Source organism: Pseudonaja textilis, chromosome 7 (assembly GCF_049901715.1).
Source record: "Pseudonaja textilis isolate UNSWEBS1 chromosome 7, rPseTex1.2, whole genome shotgun sequence".
NCBI lineage: Eukaryota > Metazoa > Chordata > Lepidosauria > Squamata > Elapidae > Pseudonaja > Pseudonaja textilis.
Window position 1 is genome coordinate 14,737,841 of NC_141996.1, and position 27,966 is coordinate 14,765,806.

General features: G+C 36.9%; 1 protein-coding gene across 5 annotated transcripts; it reads left to right on the plus strand.

Annotated features, from left to right (window-relative positions):
- The first annotated feature begins 6,815 nt into the window (after nt 1-6,815).
- On the plus strand, nt 6,816-27,658 carry CFAP300 (cilia and flagella associated protein 300). 5 transcript variants are annotated; one of them, XM_087937069.1, is made up of 7 exons: nt 6,816-6,997; nt 9,068-9,149; nt 12,339-12,411; nt 14,994-15,160; nt 17,602-17,774; nt 19,266-19,332; nt 25,224-26,123. In XM_087937069.1, exons 1-7 carry the CDS (start codon nt 6,885-6,887, stop codon nt 25,494-25,496), a joined length of 948 nt encoding a protein of 315 aa, XP_087793195.1. In that variant the 5' UTR covers nt 6,816-6,884; the 3' UTR covers nt 25,497-26,123. The 5 variants fall into 5 exon arrangements, with proteins under 5 accessions (XP_087793195.1, XP_026562703.1, XP_087793196.1 ...); XM_026706918.2 differs by lacking the exon at nt 25,224-26,123 and adding an exon at nt 26,182-27,658 and having other exon boundaries at nt 6,826-6,997; XM_087937070.1 differs by lacking the exon at nt 6,816-6,997 and adding an exon at nt 7,025-7,106 and having other exon boundaries at nt 25,224-26,127.
- The last annotated feature ends 308 nt before the right edge of the window (nt 27,659-27,966 follow it).

The window sequence follows — 27,966 nt, forward strand, 5'->3', positions numbered from 1 at the left end:
ATAGCAAGGTCATCTCTAACACAGTAGAGCCTCAAATATAATTACAGGTAATCCTCATTTAATAACCATAATGGGGACTTTGTTGCTAAGTGATGTGCAAAGTTAGCACCCACCCGGCTTCTAGAAGAATGTAATATTTTGAGAAATATATATTTTTTTTTAAAAAGGCAGAATATTATATTTCCCTAAAGGAGAAACGTGCTCTTGGAAAGCAGCCTCCATCTTTCTTAATAGCTCCAGCAGGATTGGGCAACCTGTCTACAAGACAAAAGACCTTCAGCTCCAGGGTGATGGGATTAAGACAGGACCCCTCAGGACATAATAGGATTAACCCACTAGCAGCAGAGCTCACTACATTGCATAATCTCCTAAGGACATTGCATCAGCCAAGCTTCAACCAAGCCTGGGAGCTCAGACAAACTCCTAGGATTTGTACATGGCCCCATGGAGTCTGACAACAGCCAATAGAATACATGTTCTTGCACAGGAACAGGAAGTTCAGGTGCAAAACCTAAGAGAAGGTATAAAAACCCCTCACTCTCAACTCCATGGGTTCAGCTGCACCAGAGAACCATGTGTTTGGTAGTTCTGCTTCACCTTTAAACCATCTTTCCAATCAGCCTCCATGTTTCCAGTGTCTTCCTCCTGGCTTGGAACTGAGCCAGATGGATATTTCTTCCAACAGTGACATAGTAATTAAGAGAGACATTATGTGATCACAACAACTTTAATGACATTTGCCTGCAAACATCAAGTGAATCCACCTGCGGTCATTAAGCAAGACATGTTACCATAACCAGCAATTTTGTCACCGGTTGCTCCATTGATTCTGCTTGCCATAGGTCAGCTGCATAAATGGCAGTCACATGACTGGGATGCCCCCCCCCCATTGTGCAACACCTGAATCTTGATCACATGATCCCCCAGGGACACTGCCATAGTTGTAAATGCGAGGTTTGATTGTAAAGTTACTTTTTCACCTCTGTTATAACTTTGAAGGGCAGTTGTTAAGCAAGGATTACCTGCTAATTCTAACAGTGGTCAAGAAAGGAGTTATGTTTAACTCTCACGAGTTCTCCACTTATGGTCTAAAAGGAGCTTCAATAACACTTAAAACATCCTCCTCCTTTGGATGTTATCCACGTATACCATCAACAATCTTGCATGCTTGTTCCAGCTACCTTTGGTGTGCTTTCAATCTATTATTTTCACATCTAATGCCCTGAGGAATAAGGTCAGTAGAGCATTTCCAGTTTTTGAGGATTTCTGGAACAACTACATTGCCAGATCTGAAAATGGTACCTTTCTTTCTAGAAGTTATTTGAACAGGGATGAAAACACCCTCTGACTGGAGTGGTAAGCGGTAGCCAGCTCTTCTGCCCAATTATGGTCTTTTCCTTGAACAGCATTTGAAGTTAAGGACAATGTAAATTCTCCCTTGCAATAACAGGTGTGGATTCACCTGCACTTCCTGCCAACACCCTCTAAGTGCCTTTCCTTGCCCTTTCCTCTCCTAAAGAACGGGAACAACCAGTCGGAGAAGTAAACACACCCTCAAAATCTTCCTTATTCAATGGTTGAGCTGGCAGCATTGCAGGGTCTGAGTGGGTGGATCTCATGCAGAGTACATGATCCATGCTTAGTCATTTATTTATTTAATTTTACTTTGTAGGCTTCCCGTTTCCTAAAATGATCAGGATGGCTAACAGCATTAACATGGAACACAGCAACAAACCCTAAGTACACCTTAAAAACATATTTTCAATCTGAAATATTCATATATTACAACATATTAATAGAAATAATTATTATGCCACTATACTTGTGTTGCACTAAAAACTGCATTAAAAATACTTTTACAGATTTTTAGAGACCCATTATGACACAGTTCTTCCGATAGGGCCTTTTTAAATTAGGAGTTATCATTTCTGTACTGGCTGCAAAATGATGGAGTTGCCTAATCAAAGAGTACAAAAACAAAAAACCTCAAAGCAGTGCTTATCTCAGCATATAACAGAATACAATAAACTGGCAACTACCATCAAAGAAAATTTAAGGTAGCTGAAAAAGACACAAAAACAGGAACCAGTGGTGGGATTCAGCCAGTTTGCACCACTTTGGGAGAACCAGTTGTTACCTTTCTGAGCAGTTCAATGAACTGGTTGTTGGAAGAAATCATTAGGGCAGAGAACCAGTTGTTAAATTATTTGAATCCCACCACTGAAAGGAACTGTCAAGTCAAAATCCAAGAAAGAAAACCTTAGATTCCATTGTTTTAGAGAAAAGGACAGGGGTGGGATGCTACCAGTTCTGCCCAGCTCTATAGAACCAGTAGCTCTGAAGACACTGAACCAGTTTTGTGTTTGCTGCTGTTTGGCCCACCTGCCCGCCCGGGCTCTTACCTGTCCTTTATTTCCTGCTTTTTCAAGCTCAGCTGCTTTGCACGGCACAGCTGAGGTTGAAAAAGCAGGGGGGGAAAGTGGCTTTTCAAACACTGCGCACCTGTGCACAGTGCTTTTCAGCTGTTTGGGTGGCACAGCTTAAGGTTTTTTACACACGCACGTCAGGCGCACATGTCCGCAAAGCACGCATGCACATGCAAAACGTAGTCACCAAACCAGTAGTAACACTGGTTGAATCCGACCCCTGGAAAAGGACTTTTACTGAAAAATTGAAGTGGTAGCATTAGAAGAATACAAGATCTGAGGCAATAGGCATGAAAATCACATATACAAAGTTATGCCAATGTTCCCACCCCCAATAGTTCAAACTGGCCATCCAGTCTGAGATGTGTATAATGTCATGTGGGTGCATCTTCAGGTGGTGTTTGAGACATCTGGCTCCCCACGATGGTTGACGTTGGCCTCAATACATAAGAGGCTACAGCTGCGCATTAAGCAAGTAAGCATAGTCAAGAAAGTTTTCCCAAGTGTTACAATTCACCATCTCAAACCTCCAGCACTCTTTCACCCCCACAAAGCCCAATTAATCTTCCCTCCCCAGTTTCTTTTTTCCCCTCCCCCTATTTCTATGTCAGCCGGAAAAGCAGAAGAAGGATTCTTGAAGGCTGACAGAAATATTTGGAGGAAAGGGCAATTTTGACAAACAATCCCTTAAAATCATCTCTATAGAATATAATGTTTCATTGACAGCTAAAGAATAAGGAGCACTCCTATCAGAAGTGCAACTTCACCAAAAACAGGCTGAATCCCTGATTCCAAGTCCAGTGTTTCTGTTTACCAATAAATGCCTTCACCCACGGCTTCATTTTCTTTGAATTTAATACCAGTGTGTCCTCCCTCATTTAGCTAATGATTGAACACAAATATCATTCAAGGGTGCTGTTGATTCCTTGGACTTGAATATAAACAAGTATGCAGCTGAGTGATATCAGATCCATTTACAAAACTCCAGGCTACCTTCTGCAGGGGTTTCATAGAGATGCTGAAACAGCTTAAGGCAAGACAAAAACCCAGACACCAGTGCCTTCTGACAGATAAGCCTGAACCACAGGTGTCCAGTACAAAATGCAGGGACACAAAAATGGCTAAGTATGTGGTCATAGCTGAAATCTCAGACTTTTGTCCTTGCACTGTAACATTGCATGCAAATGTTGTGGTCTGCATCATAATGATGCCACACATCATTTGTCATGTTTCCCCTTGCTCCTGTGCAGAGGTCTATCATTGAAACCTTTGTAATACAGTACCTCCAAGACCCGATTCCACAAGGCAGTTCAGAAATAACAGAATAAGAGAGTTGGAAGGGAAATTGGAGGTTTAGTCCAATCCCCTGCACAAGCAAGAGACCCTATAACTTTTCTGACAAGTGGCTGTCTAATCTCTTTCTAAGAGCCTTCAGTGATGGAGCACCCACAATTTCTGATGGTAAGTCTACTGGAACACTATCATGTCATCCCTAGTCCTTCTTTTCACGAGGGTAGACATACCCAATTGCTGCAATCATTCTTCATATGTTTTAGCTTCAACCTCTCTAATCATATTTGTTATCCTTTTCTGTATTTTTTCCAGAGTCTCAACATCTTTTTTAGATTGTGGTAATCAAAACTGGATGCAGTATTTCTAAGAATGATTGTACTAAGGCTTTATAAAATGGTACTAATACTTCATGTGCTCTTGATTCTATCCCTCTTTTAATGCAGCCTAGGACTGTGTTGGCTTTTATGGCAGCTGCAGCACACTGCTGGCTCATATTTAAGTGATTGTCCACTAGAACTCCAAGATCCCTCTCAAAGTTCCTGTTATTGAGCCAGGTTTCACGTATTCTATACTTGTACCTTTGGTTTTTCTTGGCTAAGTGTAAAACCTTACTTTTCTCTATATTGGATTACATTTTCTTAGATAGGACCCAGTGCTCAAGTCTGTAGAGATCCCTATGGATCTTGAGCCTATCTTCTGGAGTGTTGGCTATACCTATTAGTTTAGTCTTGCCTGCAAATTTGATGAGTTCCTCTTCTATTCCCTCAACTAAATCTTATATGAAGAAGTTGAAGAGTACTGGACCTAAAATGGAAACTTGGGGTACCCCACTGCTTCCTTCCATGTAGATGTAGTTCCATTGAGGACCACACTTTGAATGTGATTTGTCACCATCAAAATCCATCTGTGATGGTGCTGTCTATGCCACTTTTTTTTTTTTAGCTTATCAAGAAGTAGGTTTTGGTCTGCTTTGTCAAATGCCTTACTGAAATCCAAGAATATGGTATGTAAATCCAAGTATACTATGGAATTCACAATAATTCCTTTGGCCCACGGCATCAAAAGCCATGCCAGATGAATTAGCAATGTGCTCTCCCCACTTAGTTTCCTGCATTGGCTGTCTATCAAGGCAACATTTCGTTGTTATTAATCCAACCGTAAAACTTACGCTAGTCTAAACAAAGATAGTAGTAGTATTTGGACGGAATACATTTAATGCATTTATTTTTAATTTTTTTAAAGTTAGGAAAGATCAGTTCCAAATATATTCAACTCTTAATGAATATTTTGAGAAAACTGTGGGACCTATAGTGGGATCAGGATAGGTATACTGTAGCTAACTCTATTTGTTCTTTTGGCAGATTTCAATGCCATCTATTATGACATCTAGATGGGCATTATATTATAGAAGTTTTCTTCCTTCCAGTTTGTGTTGGTAGAGGAGAAAGAGATCAGTCTTTGGTCTGTAGGGTTTCTCATGTCTTGACAAACTCCCCATTCTTACTTAATAGCTACATGAGGTTGCTAGGTGAGATCATCTATTATTATGGAGCCAGGTATTATTAAGTAGTTGATGATGCCAGCTTTATAACTTGACCTTGGGCCAAGCAATACAGGTGAGGTTCTGTCCCTGGGGATTATCAGAATCCGGATAGGAGAAATAAATCTAGGCTCAACTCTAGCAAGATTGAATGCTATCTATTCAAGGACTTTCTGATTCCAGGAATTTTCCAGCTTTAGTTCTTGATGGGGTTTGTATTTGCCAAGTCTTGTATATAATTTGTCACTCATTTTGGACTGTCATCAATTGCTCAGTGTGCCTGTGCATAGATTTGTCTTTCATGACATTTATAACTTTTTCTGGACCGGGGTTGGTACTGTCTGAAGCATTTTTGTAAGCTACTTCTCTGACCTGGGCATAGGTCTCATTTATCTGCTTGCTGTTTTGATGGTGGGTCTTCCCTCTTTTATCCAAAACTATCCTTTTTTCTCACTGCAAACAATTATTTTCCTGGATTGAAAAGTTATTTTCATGATTAATCTCTCCTTTGTTAACCTCCCATTCAGACAATCATTATGGACCCAGTCTTTGAAAACCACTTGGAAGTTACAGTGGGTACATAATGTATATAATTTTGCCCATTGCACTATGTCAGCCCTATAAGGTAGAACAGACTAAGAATCAACTGTTTGCAAAATGTGGTCTGGCAACCTTAAGATATCCACAACACCCTTTAGGGGCTCCACAAAGTCAAATAAATTAATACTTTAAAATCTCTCAATTTTAATTTCTAATATTGATAGATATAACCATTATAAGTCAAAGGTCTTTGCGGTCTTCCATCACTTATTAAGAACGCAAAGGGCTCTTGAAACCAAAATCTTTGAGAACACTAGTCTATCTCAATATAAGTCGAATTCTAGTGTTCTGCTCTGCTCTATTTCGTAGGGTTGATTTCTAAGACCTCCCTCCCTTATGTACATTGTATGCAATTATTTGTTTTGTCAAGGGGAATGCTAGTAGTCTTGCAGGTATTGGCTAGGATTTGTGTTTTCCCCCCTCCAGGTTTTAGCCTTAATACTGTCTAATATATCCACTATTGAGAAATATTGTGATGGAGGCACCTATATCGATCAAACGCAAACACTTTTCTCACCTTTAGAATGCTTTTCATTTTATTTTTGTATATCATTGGTGAATTCCTTATTTCTGCATTAAAATTATTATGATTTTTAAAACTTCCCGCTGCGAAAAGTGATGTAAAGGGCAGAACATAAATACTTAATAGAAACAATATATAATGCAACCCTAAGGAGCAGAAACTTCCATTGCATTTAATGCATCTTATTCCAAAGCAGGAAACGCAAAGCCGTTTTCTCCGACCTAGAGCTTTCCTCGAGGTTTGAGGCATCCCTTCTGTTACGCCGAGACCGCTTGGTGGAGGGAATGTAACCCACCCTCGCCGAGAACAAGGCTGGTGGTTTTCATCGCGTTTTTATCCTTCGCCTTCGTCTCACTGTCGAAGGTACCCAAACGGAACCTTTGTCCCCGGGACGTTTGTTCCGGAGGGGGCTCAAAATATAGGGCGCCGAGGGAAGGAAAAAAAAAAAAAAAACCTCGTTCCCATGGTAACCGCTGGCGCGTCTAAGCGTTAAGGAGCGACTATGTCGGCTTGCGGGGACCAAAGCTCAGAGTCCCCATATACTTTCCATTATCTCCGCCAGAAAAGCTTTCCAGCCCTGGAGAGCAAAGGCACACGGGAGCGCCTACTCAAATGGTGGGGTGGGCCTGCTATCGTTTGTCCTTTTATCGGCAGGACGGGGGGAAGAAGCAAGAAGTCGGGGTGTTTATAGAGAAATGGGGGTGGGGGGAAGGTTTGGACTTCGGTGAGCGGGCAAATCTCCCCCTTTTCTCCTATCAAGGTGGAAAAAGGCTTGCTTTTTTTTTTTAAAAGGAGCTCACACAAATCCATCTCTCTTTTTCTGCCTTTTTAAAAAATAATCTTTTTACAGGTTTTATTGTAAATCTTTGATTGTCCTCAGCTGCCCCGCAGAGTGGTTAAATTGGGAGGCATGCAAGTTGGTTGCACAATCAGCCAGATATTTTAACTGGATTTGGCATTTTTGTCCATCTATCATGTGTCTTTCCTAAGGACTTGCGATAGGCAGATATTGTTGCCTGATGGTGTTAGAGGTGTCACTGCAGGAGGCAAGGTGTTCTAAGTAAAGCTGCCTTTTGCAATTGACCGATGGTCATTTTGTCCATGTCGACGGTGTTCAAGTGATGCTCCAGATGTTTTGGGTTTGCAACCAAGGCACCTATTGATGCTATTGCTTTTTTTTGGTCAAGGTCATTTTATTTGCAGATCTTTGTATTTTGTGATCTCCAGGTACTATAATGTCTGGATAATTCTATTATTATCATTATCATTATCATATCATCACCATCATCACCACCACCATCATCATCATTATTATCATTATCATTATTATCATTAAATCTTTGGGGCCTTTGGGGCTGGTTGGTAGCTCAACAGCTCAAGTCCTAACCAAGGACCTAGGAACTGTTAAGGTTGTGTCGGAGGATATAAGCTGTTCCAAGTAGGGTGGTTTTTTTGTAGAATCAAGGTATTCAAGTCTGTTAAATTCAGAATTTCCAAATAGCGAGGTGGTTGTTATTATTATTGTTGTTGTTATTATTATTATCTTCAACATCATCATCATTATTAAAATAGGTGTTTTGAAATAACAGTTCAAGGCATGGACATCAGGAGATGAGTGTGTGTGTGTGTGTGTGTACACAGATGGAAAATTGGTAACATTGCTTCCATCCTATAAGACTAGTTAGGCTTGCAGTCAGAACATCAGGTTTGGAAATGGCTATGCTGCAATCAGAAGAGCAGCTTTGGATGTGGAATCAGAACGGCAGATTCTGATTGGTACTTACTGCCTGCTTTTTCAAAAGTATATATACATTTATATAATAATTACGTTACAATCACATGGAGCAGGAATCAAATAATTTGAAATCAATAGATTGTTATATTCTCATTTTCTTTTTCTCAAAGCATTTATTTGTCCCCACAAAAATCCTTAGCAAGTACTTCATTGTTCAGTTTGCATGTTTTTCAGCTGAGGATTAAGTTGGTTGGTTTCTAATTTTACAAACATTGTTTACTTCTTCTGAGTTAACTGGATGTTCTTTGTCCTTGTTTTTGTTTGCATTAGCTCAACTTCTCTGAGTATTTGCTTGTTTACTTTTGAACTGTATTGATGTTTGTACACAATCCGATCTGTTTTACAAATGCAGACAATTGTGTTTTTAAATAACATTTTTTATTTTCAATTTAAACAAAAATTCATACTCTGATACTTACATATATCTATAAAATTATGTTAGACTTCAGAATAAGACATTCCAAATGTAAAGTTAAGACACAATGCTCATTTTTTTTCTTACAAAAAGAAATATATATCGAATAGAGTGAGAACTGAATAGACTCGGGCTGTGAAAATAGCCTTTTTGCTCCTATGTAACATATGTTATGTGACAATATAAGTGACTGTTTCATGCACTGAATTCAGAAACCTGTTCTATATAAATAGCTACAGAATTGGAACGTTGTAATTTAGCCTGTTCCAATCATTTATAGAAATAATAAAAAAAAACATTGCACACCAGGGATAATTATCCTAATATTTTGTTTGCAATGCTAATTCTTTTCTTCTTCCTAGGCAGCTTTTGCTCTATACTCAGTCTCCTTCCTTTTCAATAACTACAGTGTTAACTGTCCATTTACTGCCTTATTAGACATCATTAATAAATTAATATTAGCATTTCCCTACAGGTCCATGGATGGCAGAATCACAGCACAGGCATTCAGTTTTGATCAGAATCTCAAAGGCTATCAACGGGATGATTTTCTAATGGTAGTTACCCATATTTTATTTACTATTCAAAGGATTATTCATTTATTTATATTATTCAGTGGAAACTTAAGCTGGAAGGTAATGGGATACCCTCTCATTTTATCCTCAGAATAATATTCCTATAAGTTACAAAATGACTCAAAAGTAATCAAGTGAACACCATGAAGGAGTGACTTGAAGCTGGATCTCTTCCAGTTACTTCATTATTTTTCAGTATTAACTTAAATCATTCAAAGCAGAATGTCCTAAATATTAAAATGAAAGCAAGAATATAATCAACTACCATACTCCTGTAGGCAGGGGTGGGTTTTTACCAGTTTTGTCCAACTCTGTAGAACCAATAGCTCTGAAGAGCAGCAGACATAGAACCAGTTCTATGTCTGCTGATGTTTTTGCCCACCCACCTACCCGGGCTGTTACCTGATCTTTATTTCCTGATTTTTCAACTTAAGCTACCAAACGAGCCACAGCTGCAGTTAAAAAAAACAAGAAAAGAGGGCTGTTTCAAAGGCTGCTTCTCCACAGCGCGCTAATGACGATTTATGATGATTTACAGGCTCACAGGGAAGCTTAGAAATCCCGAACCGGAAGTTAACCCTTTCGTATCCCACTCCTGCCTGTAGGCAGTTAAGAATTATAGTATGTACTAGATATGCTTTTGTAAACTGTTACATAATAGCAGGGGAAAATATTCGCCTTTGAAGAAAGGGACATATCATCAGAGATCTGCTTTCAGCTATTGTAGAAACTTGCATGGCTTTTACAGTTAGCTGTAACATCAAAACTATGAGTATTTTTCTAAGTGGGAAAAGAATTCTCTGCATGCCATCAACGGCCAACAAATGTATGTCCCAAGGCAGCATAGATTAACATCCTCAAAGTAATTAATAGGAAAATACTTACAGAAAGACTTTCTTTTCTTTTTGATTAACACATTTATCAGCGTGTTTGTGTTTATGTATGTATATAGCAGAATAAGATAATAGAATATTTTCTTAGGTTTTGTATTATTTCTGGATAGATAGATAGATAGATAGATAGACAGACAGACAGACAGACACAATATATTTATAACTTTATAATAAAGAACTTATTAAGGCACTGTGCTTTTTAATTAAAATATCAGTTAATAATAATTAAGCTCCCCAAGAAGATAGTTAATGTGTTATTTTTTAAATCTTTCTAACTCGGTATACTGTAGGATTCTTTTATGATTACTGGCTACATTCAAGATGCCTCAAAGATGCTTTTTCAAAAGGCAACTGGACTGTTTTTTTTCCTTGAGAAAGAAGAGGAAACCATTTCACTTCTCATCCAAGAAGTTTCATTAGTTCTGAGGGTGGAAGGAATCAAAGTATAAGTAGACAGTTGAGACTGGATGGTGTGGGGATGAAAAGATAGGAACTGATAGGATGATGGTGGGGATAGTGGAAGGATTATAAATACAATCCTTTGAAACTGTCAATACCTATCAGAATCTATCCTTCCACTCCCCTCACTATCCAGTCTAAACTGTCTCAGTACCTATCCTTCCATCCCCCAACCATCAGAACCGATGAAGCTTCTTGGATGAGAAGCAGAACATTTATTTTCCTTCCTCAAAGATAAAACAGTCCAATTGTCTTTTGAAAAAGCACAGTTGAGACAACTATGACCTGGATGATTGAGAATCTCCACAGACATACATTCAAGGTGAAATTTGGGGTTTCATTTTCACAGGGCAAGTTAAACATGTAGCAGCATCTGTATATTTTATTTTGTTTTGTTTTGTTTTACTTTGCATTGCATTATATACAGTAATCAAACTCTTGGTGATATACAAACCTATGACAATATCCATAAATGTGAATGGTACATATAGCTAGTCCTAGGGTTACGATGGCAATTGGGAATGGGATTGCAGTCACTAATCATCTCCCTTTAATTTATTTGGGGTATGTGATGAATACATTTTGAGGGAAACTAGATTGAATGAAAATAAGTGTCTTTTAAAACTGGAGGAAAAAATATAAATAACCTTTGCTGTATTGATAATACTACTCTGATAGCTGAAAATACAAATGATCTGCAAGCTTTAGTAAAAGGAAGTCCAGGAGTTAGATATTGTATAAAGCTCTAGCTAATGGCAACAGATACAACAACCATCCTTAGAAAATATATTGAAGATATTAAAATGGTGGATAGCTTCTCCCTTTTAGAATTGACTGTCAGCAGTAAAGGAGCCAGCAATCAATAAATACTCTGCAAACTAGAGTTTGTTAGAGTACTAATAAAGGTCTTGGCAACATGATCATATGCTGTAATAAGCCAATCATCTATAAATATCAGAATCACATAGGATATTATTATCCTATGCGCTCTGTGGAACTAAGAAAGCAGACTAGAAGGCGTATTATCATCTTTGAACTTCAGTGGTAGAGTGGACTTATGAGAATACCATGGATAACCAAATAAACAAACATATGAATCATCCTACAAATGAATCCGGAATTCTTTGAGGTACAAATTATCATATTTTAGACACATTATGCAAAAATCTAGCTCTCTTGAGAAGTCTATTATGCTAGGAAAGGTAAAAAGAAAGAAGAGGATACTTACAAAGGAGATGGACTTGATTACAGCAAAAATGAATGCAAATTTGGAAGTCCTGAAGGTTAGAAAGAGGTCAACCTGGAGAAAATCTATTTATGGGATATTGACATGAAGGCACATCATCAATAGTGATTAATTTGTAGGGATCTGTTGATCTGGGATGTGAAGCAGCTTTAAAATAATGAGTTGTGAGTTGAAGTTTAGAAAACTTGTTACATGCTGTCTTTAAATAATTTCTGTGTATTTTTATTACTGTACTCTTGTATCAAATATCAATATACTTGGTTATTTCATAATTCTAATAAAGATTTTCCATTCATAGAAAAATTATGTTTTGGGCATGACAAGATTTTGAACCAACTGGCCAGATTTTTCTGATTTATAAAGAGACATGGATATATATTTTCACATTATAGATTTTATCAATGGAAGCAAGTGTACTCACATGGATAAAATCTGATTTGGAAGGCAGTCCCAAATTCCAGACATTTGAAAGTATGCAGCATCTGATAGTTGTCAACTAATTTAATATGCTTGTCAGATATTATTTCATAACAGAATCTAATTAATGACTTGTCATTGCCTCTATACTTCTAGGCTTTTTTTAATCACCCAGAGGTAAACAGCAATTTGAAATTGCTTTCATCATCTGGACAGTGGACTACATTAAGTAAGTAGAAAATATTTAAGATAAGTTTTTCTTGTCTTTTAAATCCTCTTTCAGTGTAATTATTTTTCTCCTGAAACCAATAGGTTTGTCATTGATGTTATCTCGATAACATAATTACAAAGATGAAAATGTTACTCTTACATTGATAAGAGACTATACTGGATTTTTTTTTCTTCAGAACCCTTTATTATATGTTTTAATGTTTTGGGTTAATGATTTGTGATGTTGATTTTGACTTACTGTAAGATATTAATTCTGTTTTCTTTTTTAAAAAAACTGATACCAATCAAGTGTGAATGTAGTAACACCTTAAATATTAGAACGTTTGGAGGTAGATTATAGAAATCCGTAACATAGTTTAGTATGTGACTAAGTGAGTAGCAAGTCCTCAGCCCAGGTTTGTAGATTTTTTGATATTAGAGTTGATTGAGGGTTTTCTGTTCTGTTCTGTTCTTCTTACCATTCTCTTATAAGTCATTGGCTAAAAGTCTGTTGAAGAGTCCTCATTATGTCCTAATTTCTTTCTTCAAGGTAATAGCTCCCTAAAACCTATTGTGTATTTTATATTTATTTCAGGCTATGCTCAGGAAAGTAAATGTAACTTTTTAGTATGAAAGGTTTCCAGAAGTAATCTAACAATTTTTGGGAAAATATCCTGATATTCCTTTGGATTTCAAATGGCATGGCCATGTGCAGAAATCAGCAGATTAAACTTTTCATTGTGATTACTTGCATTCTTTACCTAAAAGAATCAGGTTTACATTGTGACTGTGATCCGTGATCCAATTTTGTCACTAGAAGACCAAGGGGTGTGTGAACAAAAACAGCATGATCAGCACTTATATTTGATTAATTTCCAGATAAGATTTACAATATATCATCCATAATTATACATTTGGATAACTATTTATTGAATGGCATGTACCTATTGGAAGATACTTCTTCAACTATTTTATTCTCACAACACAAAAAAGATTAGCTGCCTGCCTGCCCTGTCTATCATCCATCCATCCCACCCACCCACCCACCCACCCCTCCCCCATCCCTCCCTCCATATCTATCTATCTATCTATCTATCTATCTATCTATCTATCTATCTATCTATCTATCTATCTATCTTTTAAATTAATTTTCCAATTGCCTAGGTTCGCCCCATATATTGAGACATATAACTAAACGCAATGGCTAAATTCTTGCAATTCATATACAGACCAACCAACCAAATTTTAGTGTAGTAAATGAACGAACTTTTGCTTTGTTTAAAAAAACTATTGGCTTCAGGCCTGGTTGGACTTCAACTGCAATTTAAAGTATTGGTGTTTACTTATTAGTGCTGTACGTGTCTTTGGTCTGGAGGAACTGTTCTCATTCAGTCAATTTAGCTGTAACTAACATCTTCAAAGATTTTACGGTTTCACTTTCTAGGCATTATACACAACTGGCAAAAGAGCATTCTAGATATGTTGTCCTAAGTATAGAAATTTCTTCCCAGATGTGTAATTTAATTTAATTTTACCTGAAATTATTCTCGGTGCTGGTTTAATTAAGTTTTGTTATGCTGTACAAAATTGGCGTTTTATAATATGTTAAATTTATATGAGAATTTACAGCATAAGATTAACATAAAAATGTTTTATTTTTTTGTTCATTTCACTCATACATACATGAAAAAATCAGGAAAAAATCCCAGCCGACACTTTTTCTTTACAAGTATTGCTGGATGCTTTTAAATCTATTCTCTTCTTTCAGTTAGCATTATATTGTTTCTTTTTTTGTTTTTTTTGTTTCCATCTTAACTCTAACTTAGGAAGTAAAGACATGTACTTGCTATTCAAAAAACAATTATATGTAATTTTTTGGTAGAAAAATACTTGAGTGTTTCCTGTTCACTTCAATAGCACATTCACAGGAGGCTTTTGAGATTGAGGCTGTTTAAAAATACATGTGCAGTAAATAACAATAGTGCATTTAACAGAAAAACTTGAAGGTCTGATATTTGAGCTATAATTTCATAATATTTTATTCTTAAAATGCATCTATTGTCCTTCTAAAGAAGTAAAGACCATATTTTATTCTGTGGTTATTTTGAATGATAATGGGTTGTCCGAGGCAATCTATTTAAGGCATACCGTTTTTGATCTCCTCTCCTCCCCATTCCCCTCTCTTCCTCTGTATAGAAAAAAGACCTAAGGCATGAATTAAATGGAAAGCCAGTTTGGGGTAGTGGTTAAGGTGCTGGCCTAGAAACCAGGAGTCTGTGATTTTTTTTTTGTCCTTCCTAAGGCATGAAAGCTGGCTGGGTGATCCTGGGCCAATCACTCTCAGCCCAACCCACCTCACAGGATTGTTATTGTAGGGAAAATAGGAGGAGTGATTGAGTATTATTGGCTACCTTGTTTATAAAAATAATAAAGGCAGAATAAAAACCCAATAATAAATAAAATCAGCCATGATATTTTGCTCATATTAAGATACTTATAATGATATCGTCAAGTTAATTATTGCTATTTTCAGGTGCAAAAAGATCATCTTGCAGACCTACAAGTGGAAGATACCATGCAAATGCTTTTTTAATCTTTCAGATGTTAAAGTGAAAAAAGTTGACGCCAAAAATATTTTGTGTACACAAGTCTCTATGTCATTTTTTGACCGATTGTACTGTGAAGGACTTGTTCGAGAAAATGGGACTATTGTAAAGTGTTTTGATGAATACCATGACGAAATTCTTATTGCAGATGAGTTGAGAAAGGTTAGTAAGTGTATTTTTAATCTCCTGCCAATGTGCACATGTTGAGCCTTGTGAGTAATTTTTATCATCCATCTATATTTTCTTAGAGCTATTGCCTCAGAGTAGAAGTAGGAATTATCAACTTTAGGTGGGGAAAGGAAATAAATCAAAAATTGGTTCAGCTGCAGTTCATCAGCAGGAGGTTTTGCAAATAGCACTGAGTTTACTTTTAGTATGATTATATAAGTAGTTCTTTTTGTTTCAGTGGAAGGTCATTAGTAATTAAATCCCCTGAAATATTGCAGAACAATTCTTTAGATTTTAGATATTTATTTTGCAAACCACATTCAGCTGTTATGTACCTATACTATGGCCAAGGCAGAGCTTGAAAGAATATGGACCAAAAAGTCATTTTCCTCCAAGGCCCTTAATTGCAAAGTTTTCTGAATGGAATAGCCAGGCTGTTGCCATTGTAAACTTTCTCTCTCCATTATCTTCATGCAAGCGGAGACTTTGGCAGGGAGGGGACTATTTTAACTTCCTCCAAGAATCTCAGTCAAATCTAGGAAAGGATATTCATCTTTTGTGCATGTATATACATATTATATGTATGAGTGAATGCATAACAGAATAACAGAGTTGCAAGGGATCTTGGAGCTCTTCTAGTTCAATCCCCTGCTCAAGCATTTTCAAGTATATTCATGTTTTTGTAAATAAAAGAGGAAGAGGTGAAAGAAATAGAACTCCTGTTTGAGTTAATCAAAATACTTTTATTGCTGTTAATAGTTGAAATGGACTTTTTATATAGCACTTTCTTTGCATTGAAATAAATCACACTGTACCAAGTGCATTTGTGTACTCTCCTATATTTTTCTTTTGTCCGCTTACTGGAATATTAATCATGTTTTAGATTGTAGCAGAATGTTACATTAAAACCAGTTCTAATCCAGTAGCACATGGAGCCAAAATTGCTTTTTCCAGAAATAAAGTGTGGACTTTTTCTTTTCCATCGAAGATATAAACAGTATAATTAATATGAGCAAGCAGAAAGGGAAACAATGACACAATTGTTTTCCATCCTACCCTGTGAAGTGTTTTTGGATATTTGACAAAGAAAGGAATTCTGTGCTGGATCACATCAAGCTGCATTTATCCTAGTCCTGCAGTTTAGCTTCCTTGGGAAGCTTATGCATAGAGGCTGAAGGTGATTATCTCCTACGTCTTAACATTTTTGATCACAGAATGCTCTTATTCCTAGATTGATCAGCTATGTTATGAGGAGGGCCTTGTGCTCATAAATCTAGTACATATTAAAAAAAATATCAAAATCCTTTACTATTTGATAATGATATAAGTATTTTGTTTCGTACAACTGTACTTGGCAATGATATAGGGTTGCAGATGAACAGATCAATGTTTCTTGTCTCTTCAGTGAGTTTTTTTATGAACTTCTTGCTGCCTTCATTGATATTTAACTGCTCCATTTCCTTGATAACCCAGCTTTGCAGAATGGAACAATAGATCCTTTGGTAGATTTTTCTTCCAGCATGATCTAGGCAACCTTCTCTATGGCTTTTTTACTTTATTATTCTGTCAGGCATTTTATATATGTCCCGTTAATGCATTTGCATACATTTCTATGGCACCCTATAATGTTCTTTTCATCAAGCAACTTCAATATGTTCTTTTCCCATGTCTACTTTGCATTTCATCCGCTATTCCATTACTATTCTCCTTCAGTCTTTAATTGCCCAATCACTTTTTCTGAATTCTCTCATCTTATTCCAACCAACCGTACATGTCATTATACTGCATATTAATGCTGGAATTATTATTTCCATTCTGCTCTAATTCTATTTTCACTTCAGTTTATTTCCTTTCTTCTAAGTCCTTTTGCCCCTAAGATATACTGTTGATCATACCAAGAATTTCTTTCATATTCAGGGCCTCACTGTTAACCCTAATATCTTTCATTGATTGTTGAATATTTTATTACAGAAACAAAATGTTTGTGTGTGTGTGTGTGTGTGTGTGTGTCTTTTTTCATTCATTTGCTACAGATTTTAAGTTTTAACTTAACCACATAGTTGAAATACATCTTTTTCTAAGCAGGTATTCATCCATCACCATTCTCATTTTCTAGTTGTTCAAATGCCCCAGTCTGTTTATGTTGTCTCTCATATCTACTAATCATTCAGGTCAACTAATGAATAATTTATCCTCAGATTACATTCGTTCAGAATGTGGTCTAATTTTCCTAAAACTCATTTTTGGTTCTTCCATTGTTACCATTCATGGGAAGATATTTACTATTTCATCAACGTACAACTCCATTATTTTGTTTACTATGCATGCCTGTATAGAAAGCACTTTGGGAATCCAGGTGAGTTTATATTGGTATATCTGAGGTAATTGAAATATTTCCCATCTGACTTTGCCTTTGTTTTTTTGTTTCACCCAAGGTACTTCTTCTGGATGATTCAGACCACTATGACTTATTCAGCCATTTAGACCGTGAAGAGTTTCTTTTTTGCATCTTTAAACACCTTTGCCTTGGAGGAGCTTTCTGTCAATATGAAGATGATCTCAGCCCATACTTAGAAACCACAAAACTTTTATATAAGGATCTAGTGAGGTTTGTTCCTTATATGTAACCAATTTCCCCATTTATTCTTCAACTGTTAGCCCAGATCTTCAGGTAAAAAACTAAACATATTAAAAAAAATAATTGTATCAAAAGAGTATGAAAAAGTGAATTGATATAATATATAATTCAGCATTTAAAGTGTCTATCCCAAGAAAATGCTTTCCTACTGCTGGGGGAAAAACCCAGAATTTGTGCCTGGCAAGTGTCCTTTGAAATTCAGAGTCAAGATACAACAATATAAAATGGCCTAATCTCACTGCCGATGGAAAAGGTACTCAAAATCAGAGGTAGTATTCAGCAGGTCCTGACCAGTTCTAGAAAACTGGTAGCGGAAATTTTGAGTAGTTCAGGGAACCAGCCCCATCTACTCTCTGCCTCCTGAGTCCCAGCTGATTGACTGGGTCTTCTTTTGTTGCCCTGCACAGGAGAACGGAGCTGGAAAGCAGGTTAGTGGGATGGGGAGGGAATGGGGATTTTGCAATAACCTTCCCCCAGGAGTGGGGAAGGAATGGAGATTTTACAGTATCCTTTCCCTGCCATGCCCACCAAGCCATGCCACACCCATCAAGCCATGCCCACAGAACTGGTAGTAAAAAAATTTTTGAATCCTGCCACTGTTCAAAATGTGTTGGTGACAGTGCCAGGTTTGGTAACTACTGCAGTTGATTTAAGGCTAGCTTGTTGGAGAAGACTCTAGAGATCCCTTTGTTTGCAAGGAGATCAAATTAGTCAATCCTAAAGCAAGTCAACCCTGACTATCTTTTGGAAAGATAGATACTGAAGCTGAAGCTCATTTGGCCACCAAATGAGAAGAGAGAATTCATTGAAAAAAAATCCCTGATGTTGGGAAGGCAAAAGGAGAAGGGGGCGGCAGAAGATGATATGGTTAGATATTGTTATCAATACACTAGGGATGAGTTTAGGCAGACTCAAGCAGACAATGGAGCAAGAGGAGGTTGGCATGCTATGGGGTTGCAGAGTCAGATGCAACTTAGTGACGGCACTCCCATCCTAGTTCGCTTAGTTGTTGAATTTTGTACGAACTGGTATTTCTAAATAAAGCTTATGAGTAGTACCATGCACAACATATAGCATAGAGAACCTTACATGAATACATGTTACTCTTCAAGAAAGGCTATAGCAGATAATCTGTCTTGGTTGGTGAACATTAAAATAAGTTCTAATTGTATCCTACTTAACCATTGCAGACTTTTCTTCCACACTTTTTCCTTTTTCTCTATCTAATGTATTTCAGGATTCCACTTATAACTTAGAAGTTTGCTGTTGTTCCTGAAAATCTAATTTGATTTTTAAAATTTTCTTTACTTATTTTGATCATCTTGTTAGGAATCAGTTTAAGTTTAAGATTTTGTTCTGTTTTTTTGGACCTTGGATAAATATCTCAAAGTGTAAAATGTAAGTTTTAAGTAGCCTAGCTGACTTTATTAAAAGCTATTTTGCATTTTTTATGAATTTCAGTGTACAAAAGGATCCTGAAACCAAGAACATTAACATAGTATCTACTGTCTTTAAAGTCTGTGCATATGTAAGTATCTTGTTGGAGCAGTATTAAATGCATAACATTTTTCACTATAATTTGAAATAAGATTACATGTAAAACTAATCCAAACAAGTATTATCATTTATTTTTAAACTGACTCAATCTTTGGTAACAAGTTTAGCAGATTGGTGTATAATACTGCATATACCAACACACAAACACAATCACACACATTTATTCACATCTAGGGAGTTTCTTAATCTTCCAGGTCAAAGGTGATTTTCAAAGGTGATTTTACCCAAAGGTGGTTTTCAAAAAGGAAACTGGATTTCCTTGGGGTTTTTTTCCTTGAAAATGTTTCACTTCTCATCCAAGAAGCTTCTTCAGTTCTAATTGACTGGTGGGAATGGAAGGATTTATATTCTTTGCAGCCGTCTGGTTGTTACCTCTCTGAAAGTCATTGAGACTACTTGGAAGTTTACCTGTACCCTCAGAGTCACCTGAATCAGAAGGCGGATGGGTGTGGAACTTCTTGGGATGGTTGAAAGGCCTGTGTTGTAAACAGGAGATAGGTGGTGTTCATCTCTACTCTGTTGAGAGAGAGATGTTCAATTTTAACATAGATGGTCTAACATAGACCATCTGATGAGAAAGTTATCACCTAAAAATGAATTATATTATGAATTTAATTTGGGATTATGATACACCTATTTTGTATTTTTCTTTAGTTAATGATAAAAAGTAGATTTCTGGATTAATATGGAACAGATATGAGAGATATGTTCTGCTTATGATTTAAATATCAAAACATCTTGCAGTTCTTAGACTATTTTGATGACAATATATGAAATGAAAATTATTTCCACTTTAAAAATTAGAGAGTTAACTGTGAAACTCGGTTACAAATTCTATTTTCATTTGGAAAATTTCTATATTTTACACAGAACTTTTGTGTGAGGCAGATAGTCTGATTTGTGTTGAGTCAGGGTTCATCTTCATGTTGCAATAACTGTAGCACAAACATATCTTACTAATCATTCTTAAATGACATGTTTTTATGATACTGCTTTTGGCTCATTCCCAGTCTGCTGTGTAGACAGCTTAAAATTGTCTCAAGCTGTTACAGTTTTAAAGTACTGTTTTCTTGCTTCTCAGTGCTTAAAATGAATATAATGTAGGGTGCTTCATTAACAATGTACCTGAGATTTGGGGTGATTATATGGTTTTGGAGGAAAGTTGCTTCCTGCTTTACCTGTGCCTATCCAACTTAAAAACTCCATTTGAGCTGTGTGAGATATACTTCAACTGATGGAGAATGGTCAGTGCAAAAATGAAGTATCCTGACATGACTGTATTCCCATTATTTCATTTTGATTTTTGTGTTTTTGTGTTTTTGAACTGTAGAGATGAATGTATTTATGAATAAATAAGAAAGAATGCTTAATTTAGAAAAACTCACATGGTAGGTAGGATATGAAATCCAAACATAGAAAAAGATGAGGTTTGTGAATTCAAAACATATTCACACGTGACTCTTTGAGGTCTCTAATTATGATAATGATTCTCTTTAAGATTCAAGCTGCTTGTCCATCAATTCTAAAACAAATGAAGATGTCCCATAATAGACCAGTTCTAATACAACATTCACTTTAGTGGACTTTGGGATGCTCATAAACAGCACTTAAGCAATGTAACACCCTTCTATTCCCTGCAATCTGAACAGGGGGGGAGAACTGATTTAAGCAGAAGAAGACAATTGCCCAGTGAAGCAGGAGAGCATCTCCTATTTATCAAGCAGCCACCACCTATTCCACAGATCAGTCTTGGGACCATGTTTTGACAGATGGCTAAACCAAGGGGATGCGGTGGCTCAGTGGCTAAGACAGTGAGTTTGTCGATAAGAGAGGTCTGCAGTTCGAATCCTTAGTGCCGCATAACAGAGTGAGCTCCCATTACTTTGTCCCAGCTTCTACCAACCTAGCATTTCAAAAGCATGTAAAAATGCAAGTAGAAAAATAGGGACCACTTTGGTGGGAAGGTAATAGTGTTCCGTGCGCCTTCAGCATTTAGTCATGCCACCTACATGACTACAGAGACATCTTTGGACAGTGCTGGCTCTTTGGCTTTGTAACGGAGATGAGCACAGCCCCCTGAGCCGGAAATGACTAGCACGTAGGGGAATTATTTGTTTACCTTAAACTAAGTGGTCTGGCCCTCTGTCAAAATAGACCTTCCCAGTTCCACACTCTGATTATAAATAGGGACTTGGTGATTACTTTTCCTATATGATTTTGATGAGTGTGGGAATTGTGAATTTCCCAATTACTTTCCACCACCTTTCTCATGCATTAAGGACAGTAGCATTATGAATGCAAACTTAAGACTCAGCAGTCAGTACAATACACTTGATGCCAGCATACCTGTCTACAGACCAAAATTAACAACATTTCATGCAGTTGTGATATATTTATAAATGAAATTAGTTGACTGAAACACTTGTAACTTAGCATAAAACCAGAGATGGATGGATGGATGGCAGGCTGGATGGATGGGTATTTATAACATGTACTTTATCTGTATGCCTGAAGGAGTCTGCTAGGTATATTTTATTTTTCATTTATGAAGCTCACAGTGCAGCCTTTGAAATATAAGTTAATAGTTAAGTTTGTGAATTGACTGTAGCATATTTCAGAGGAAAAGGACAGAGATCATCCAGATTACAGAGTTTGCTTTTCCAAAAGAGCGAGTTGTTGTTTTCTTAATGGGGTTTTGATGCCTTTGTAAGAAACACTTTTTCTGATATGAAGTTTTAAATCTTTCAGGCCAAGTTATTTTCCTATTTCATTTGCAACTTAATCCCTGCACAGAGATCACACAGACAAAATTCCCCCATCCAACACAAACATAATCCCAGATCCAGGAGGGGGGAGGGGAATCGCATTCTCTGTCATCTCCCCTTCTTCCCTCCACCAGGCAAAAACAAGCCTCTGGAGATCTGTTTTACCTGCATGCATAGGTAAGTAAGTGTGTGTGTGTGTGTGTGTGTGTGTGTGTGTGTATGAGAGAGAGAGAGAGAGAGAGAGAGTGTTGTCTGGCTGCATTGTGATGCACATGCATGCAGTGTTGCCAATGTCAGAATGAGAAAATAAGTCTAACTGAAGTTTGTTTTTGTTTTATGCCTTTGCGTCACTTTTTGACACCTGGCAATTGCCTGAACAAATCTCTGTGATTTTCAGGGCAAGGTTTTTCAGAAGTGTCCTTGCCTCCTTATTCCTAGAACTGAAAGAAAGAGACTGACGCAGCTGGCTTCATGGCTAAAGTGGGACTAGAACTCATGGTCCCACTGCCTGATGCCTTAACCACTGCTCCAAATTGCCTCTTGAATTGAAATTAGTGGGGCTTATAGTAAAAGCTTATCACATTTTTAAAATAGCCCATCTCGTGCACGTACAAAAGTGATGCATAGTTTTCATCTTGAAAGCACTAAATAACTTTGCTACCCTCCCCCTCCCAAAAAAGCGCTAAATATATGTTGGAAGAAATGTCCCTCTGGGTTCAGTTCAGTTCTAAGTGGGGAGAAAGACACTGGAAACATGGAGGCTATTTGGAAAGATGGTTTACTGGTAGACAGGACCACATCGTTTGAGGTCCTGAGCAATTGACACCGTGTGTGTGTGTGTGTGTGTGTGTGTGTGTGTGTGTGTGAGAGAGAGAGAGAGAGAGAGAGAGAGAGAGATATTTATACCCTCTCTTGTGGTTTGAACTTGCTTCCTGTTCCTATGGGAAGGGCAAGAACTCTGATTGGTTGTCAGACTCCCTTGGGCCATGCAGGAGTAACTTTGTAGGCTGTCTTGAGTCCCAGGCTTGGTTGAGCCTTGCTGGGTGATGCAATCTTCCCAGGTGCCATGGGAAGGTGAGATGGGTAGAAGGCTAATCCTATTATGCCCTGAGGATGATGTCTTAATCCCATCACCCTGGAGCTGAAAGGGGGACAACAACAAGGAGCTGCTTTGTTTCTCCTTTTCTCATCCAAGGAAATATAATATTCTACCTTGTTAATATTTCTTAGAATATTTCATACTTCTAGGAGGGGAATGGGTGCTAACTTTCTACACATGTTTAATACTATGATGGTGTTTGGCATATATACCCAACTATGGCATAATTGACAAAGCTAAAGAATTTGCAAAGCATGTTCCACATAAAACATGAAGTCTCACTTTCTGGCATTAAAATAAATGTACTTAGAACTAGCTAAAAGGTAGTGTGGTGTCTTAAGAGTTTAGTAACAGCAACAGAAACATAACACCCATTTTCAGGAGAGTATCAATTCATTCATCTATATGGTACTAAAACTTTCATTCCCATAACCTTTAAACTGGGCAAAATGGTGCAGCATAGAGACACCAGTTTTTGTACCAAGGTGCCTCAAAAGGGCTAATTTACAGAATGTACCCAAAATCTTGGACCCATGACTCCCTTTGAATTGGCAAACTTTATAAAATATTTTATGACATAAAAATCATAAAGCAATATAAGAAAAGATCACAAAACATTTTCTACACTGATGTTTGATTATAGACTATATAGTGATATAAGTTCTGCTATGGCAGTGGTCCTCAACCTTTTTGGCACTGGGGACTGGTTTTGTGGAAGAAAATTTTTCCACAGACTAGAGGGGCGGCAGCAAAGGGAGTGAAAGCACGCAGCCTCGATCCCATGCATGCACAGTTTGTGTTTGCTTGCTCACCTGCCACTCACCTCCAGCTGTGAGGCCAGGTTCCTAATATCCCACAGACCGGTGGCCTATTCATGAAATCATGATGTGGGGATTAGGGATTCCTGTGCTATACAGTTCAACATGGGCTACTTTCAAGGCGGATACATCTCTGATTTTAAGAACTTTTCAGATACATTAGACATTCTATCATTGTTGAAGGCATTGAGGAATCTGGTAACAAAATAGGTCTGAAGGGGATGCCCAACAGGTCACAGGTTGTCTAGTTATAATTAATAATCTAACAATGTAGATTTCTCTACGTTATTCTTAATAATTCTGAGAGAACTAGGTGAAACAATTGGGCAACAGCCCAAAATGTTGCTGACTTTACATTCTCAGTCCCCCTCTTTTTTCCTGAACAATAATTATTGCTGTTATGAAGTGATTGGAAAGAATTCTGGTAGCCATGTTCTGTATGCTTTATCTAGGTTTTTGTATTGTTTTCCCAGAATGTTATTTATTATGTGCCAGCAAGTCAATTTTGAATGTTGGTGACCACAACATTCTTCCCATAATAGTATGCCCTAACCTGGTCCTTTTGATCTCCATCACTGTAATTGAGTCCATCCACCCTTGTGGCCAGTTATCCTCTTTCCTGTTTAATAAACCAGGTGATTTCAAAGCTGAAGTCACTATTTTTAAACAAGTCTTCTACCTCATGAGGATTTTCCATCTAAGTGCTAGAGTGGTCAGACATACACACATGGTGATTAAAGATCAGCTAGGAGGTAGTTAACAATCCTGATTCGTTTTGAAGCACAAAAAACATGATTTAGAATATTTTTAATTTTGATAATATGTAACAGCAGGGCAGTGCTTTTTCAGCTAATCTAGTTCTTCTAAAGATGAGCCAAAATCTTTTACATTCATATTTTTTCTTATCTTTTTAGATTTGTGGTTGATCAGATAATTTTGACTTGAGTTTTTAAATAAGTTTTGGGATCTTTAATTGATCATATTATTGTTTTATATAGACTGAGTTCTAACTCATGGAAAATGCTGTGTCTGATAGTTAGTAGAATTGAATATAATTGAGCTCTGTGGTACTGTTCCAGGGATCTGTTGGAGTCATTCTCCCAGGTTAGGAATCACAGCCTCAAGTCTCCTATCATGACTTTTGGCCTTTACTTTCTACATCATCTCGTTTCTCCTTCAGGTTCTGACACTTTTCCAGCTTCTCATTCTCCTTTTTCCTGATGTTGCTTCAGTTGGCACTGCTACGTCTATGACCATCATTGTCTTCCAGTCCTTCTCTACTACTATGTCTGGTCTATGTCTCCTGCATGACTCCTGGCAGGGAATGGGACAACTTGCCACAGCCAACTTGCTGAAGCCAACTCACCATGGCCAACTCATCGTGGCCAGTTTGCTGCCGGACAACTCTCCACTGCCAACTTTCCACGGGACAACTTGCTGCGGGACAATTTAACAATTCTATTTAATTATTTCAATTAAATAAATATTACCCACAGCAAGTTGATCTGTGGCGAGATGGTCATGGCAAGCTGGCTATGGCAAGTTAGCCATGTTGAGTTGGCTGTGGCAACTCTGTGGACAAGTCCCTGCATTTTTCTTAACAAGATTTCAGAAACGATTTGCCATTGCCTCTTTTTAAAGACTGAGAGAAACTGACTAGCATAAGTCACTCAGCTGGTATTTTTACTTAAAGTGGGACCAGAACTCAGGATTTCCTGGTTTCTAACCTGATGCTTTAACCATTCCACCAAACTGGCACTTGTTTTAGATTAACTTGATAGAAATGCATTTGTAGTTCCCCTGAACTTAAAGAATAAATGTAATTAAAAGGAATGTTACTTCACTATTGATTTATATTTTTAGAGGACTTTCTGTGTTAATATATGCCAGGTATTTTAAACATACTGGTAAAACACTCCGAAAGTGTTAAATGAAGGTCACACCATTAGGTTTTCTTTATTTAAATTACAATTTTCACATTGTATTTGTATTTTTCTAATACAACTGGGCACATATTTTGACTCCTATTTCCTCATGAAATTTAAGTGATTATTTCAAAATTAGAATCAGAAAGCACTTATTTTATTATCTTAATATATTCACTGCATGATATTAATGATTAATGTTTTGTCGTCTAGGATGCTGATGGCCTTTGTTATCCTATATCCAACAGCCATGAACAAAATTTTGCCTATTTGATTGTGAATCCTTTGAATCGTCATATCTATGTTTTGTACCATGTTTTTGGGGTACCTTCATTCTGTGAGTGACTGCTCATGTTATTCAATTAATTCTGGTAAATAGAGGAATTTAAGTATTGATTGTTGGAATTCCAATATTGTTAGAGCATTAGAAATTACTTGCAAATGGAATGTAATTGATTTTGTTGGAATGTTAAATTAATATTACCAATGCCTGTGTATAATACTTGAAATGGGGCTATTGCTAAATTTACATCCTGTCCTTAGACAACTTTATTTTAATAATTCTTTTAGTATAATTATAAAAATAATAAATTATTGAGCAGAAATCTTGCAGTGATGTGAATATATGTTCTCATTACATAATTTTATAATGTTATTTCTGGATTGTTTTTTGATCCTGGAAGGATGGCTAGGTGAGTTCTAATTTAAAATCTTTAAAAAATGACAAAGTTTAGAAGGTAAGAAACATCAAAATTAAAAGTAAGAATAGTCTTACAGAAGGCAGAAGTGGAAGAGCAATATTAACAGCTCTCTTAAAAGTTAAATAAGAACCACTCCAAATTTTCTAGGGCAGAAATATAGGCTGTTGATAGAAAAAATGTCATTTGGATTTTTCCTAATAAACTGAAAGAGATAAGAAAATTTTTGAAATATGGTGCGTGGCACAAGATGTGTGGAATAAATCCTTTATTTTGAGATGATTCAGTTCAAAGAGAATATATATTTGTAATTCTTACAGAAGACTTCATGAACAAATTTATTCAAAATTTAGATTACTAATGAGAAAAGGAAATACTGCTTAACAATATTATCGCAAACACGCTCCTCATGGGGCTGCCCTTTCAAAGTATCCAGAAACTTCAATTGGTTCAAATGCAGCAGCCCACATGGTTTTGTGCAGGCCTAGGGGTGCAATTGTCATCTCTCCTGCTGGAATTGCACATGACTGACTGATTTTATGGTGGGTTTTTTTGCAGGAGTTGTTAAGGAAATCACAGTAGTTGATAATTGAATTCACGGATGTTAAGCGAATGATGTAGTTGTTAAGCAAAGCAAAAACCGGAAGTGCAGAGTTTTGACAAAACTGCATGGTCATGTGACAGGTGAACCCTGCGAAAGGCTATAAAATGCAGCTCTGTTGCCAAGCAGCTGAAGTTTGGAGGGGGGCGTTTGACTGTTGGATCTTTGAATCTGGGCCATAAGTCCTGTTTTTCAGGTTTAGTTGTAACTTTGATTGCTAAGTAAGCAGTTGCAAATCAAGGACAATCCCCTAAAGTATTTCACTTTTTATTTATTTATCACATTTATATGTCCACCCATCCATCTCTCTCCCTCTCCCTCCCTCCCTCCCCCCCTCTCTCTAACAATCATAAAATCACAATCATTAAAAATAAAAATATTAAACATTAAATAATTGTTCTTTTGTCTCAATTATAAGTGTATACACTTTAGGAATGACATGTTCATCATTTGTATACATTTTTATTTCAAATTTAGTCCTACAAAGTTTAATTTTAATTAAAATTTTAGAAAAAAAGTAGGGAAGTGAGTCCAAAGAAGGGTGTTCCTGCCAATGAACACTATTGTGAATATTAGCTTTAAATAGCGAGTAGAACCATGAATCACATGCAATCATGATTTCAACCATTAAATTCAAGAATAGGTTTTAGGGAGAGAAAGACACTGGAAGATAACATTCTGGAGTGGTTGATAGAATTA

Excerpts from the sequence above, each read along its gene's own strand:
- CFAP300 (XM_087937069.1), top strand. The coding sequence starts at position 6,885 with ATGTCGGCTTGCGGGGACCAAAGCTCAGAGTCCCCATATACTTTCCAT. Across the intron at positions 12,412-14,993 it reads TGGACAGTGGACTACATTAA|ATGTTAAAGTGAAAAAAGTT; the intron begins GTAAGTAGAAAA and ends TTAATCTTTCAG. Across the intron at positions 19,333-25,223 it reads TCTTTAAAGTCTGTGCATAT|GTTCTGACACTTTTCCAGCT; the intron begins GTAAGTATCTTG and ends TTTCTCCTTCAG.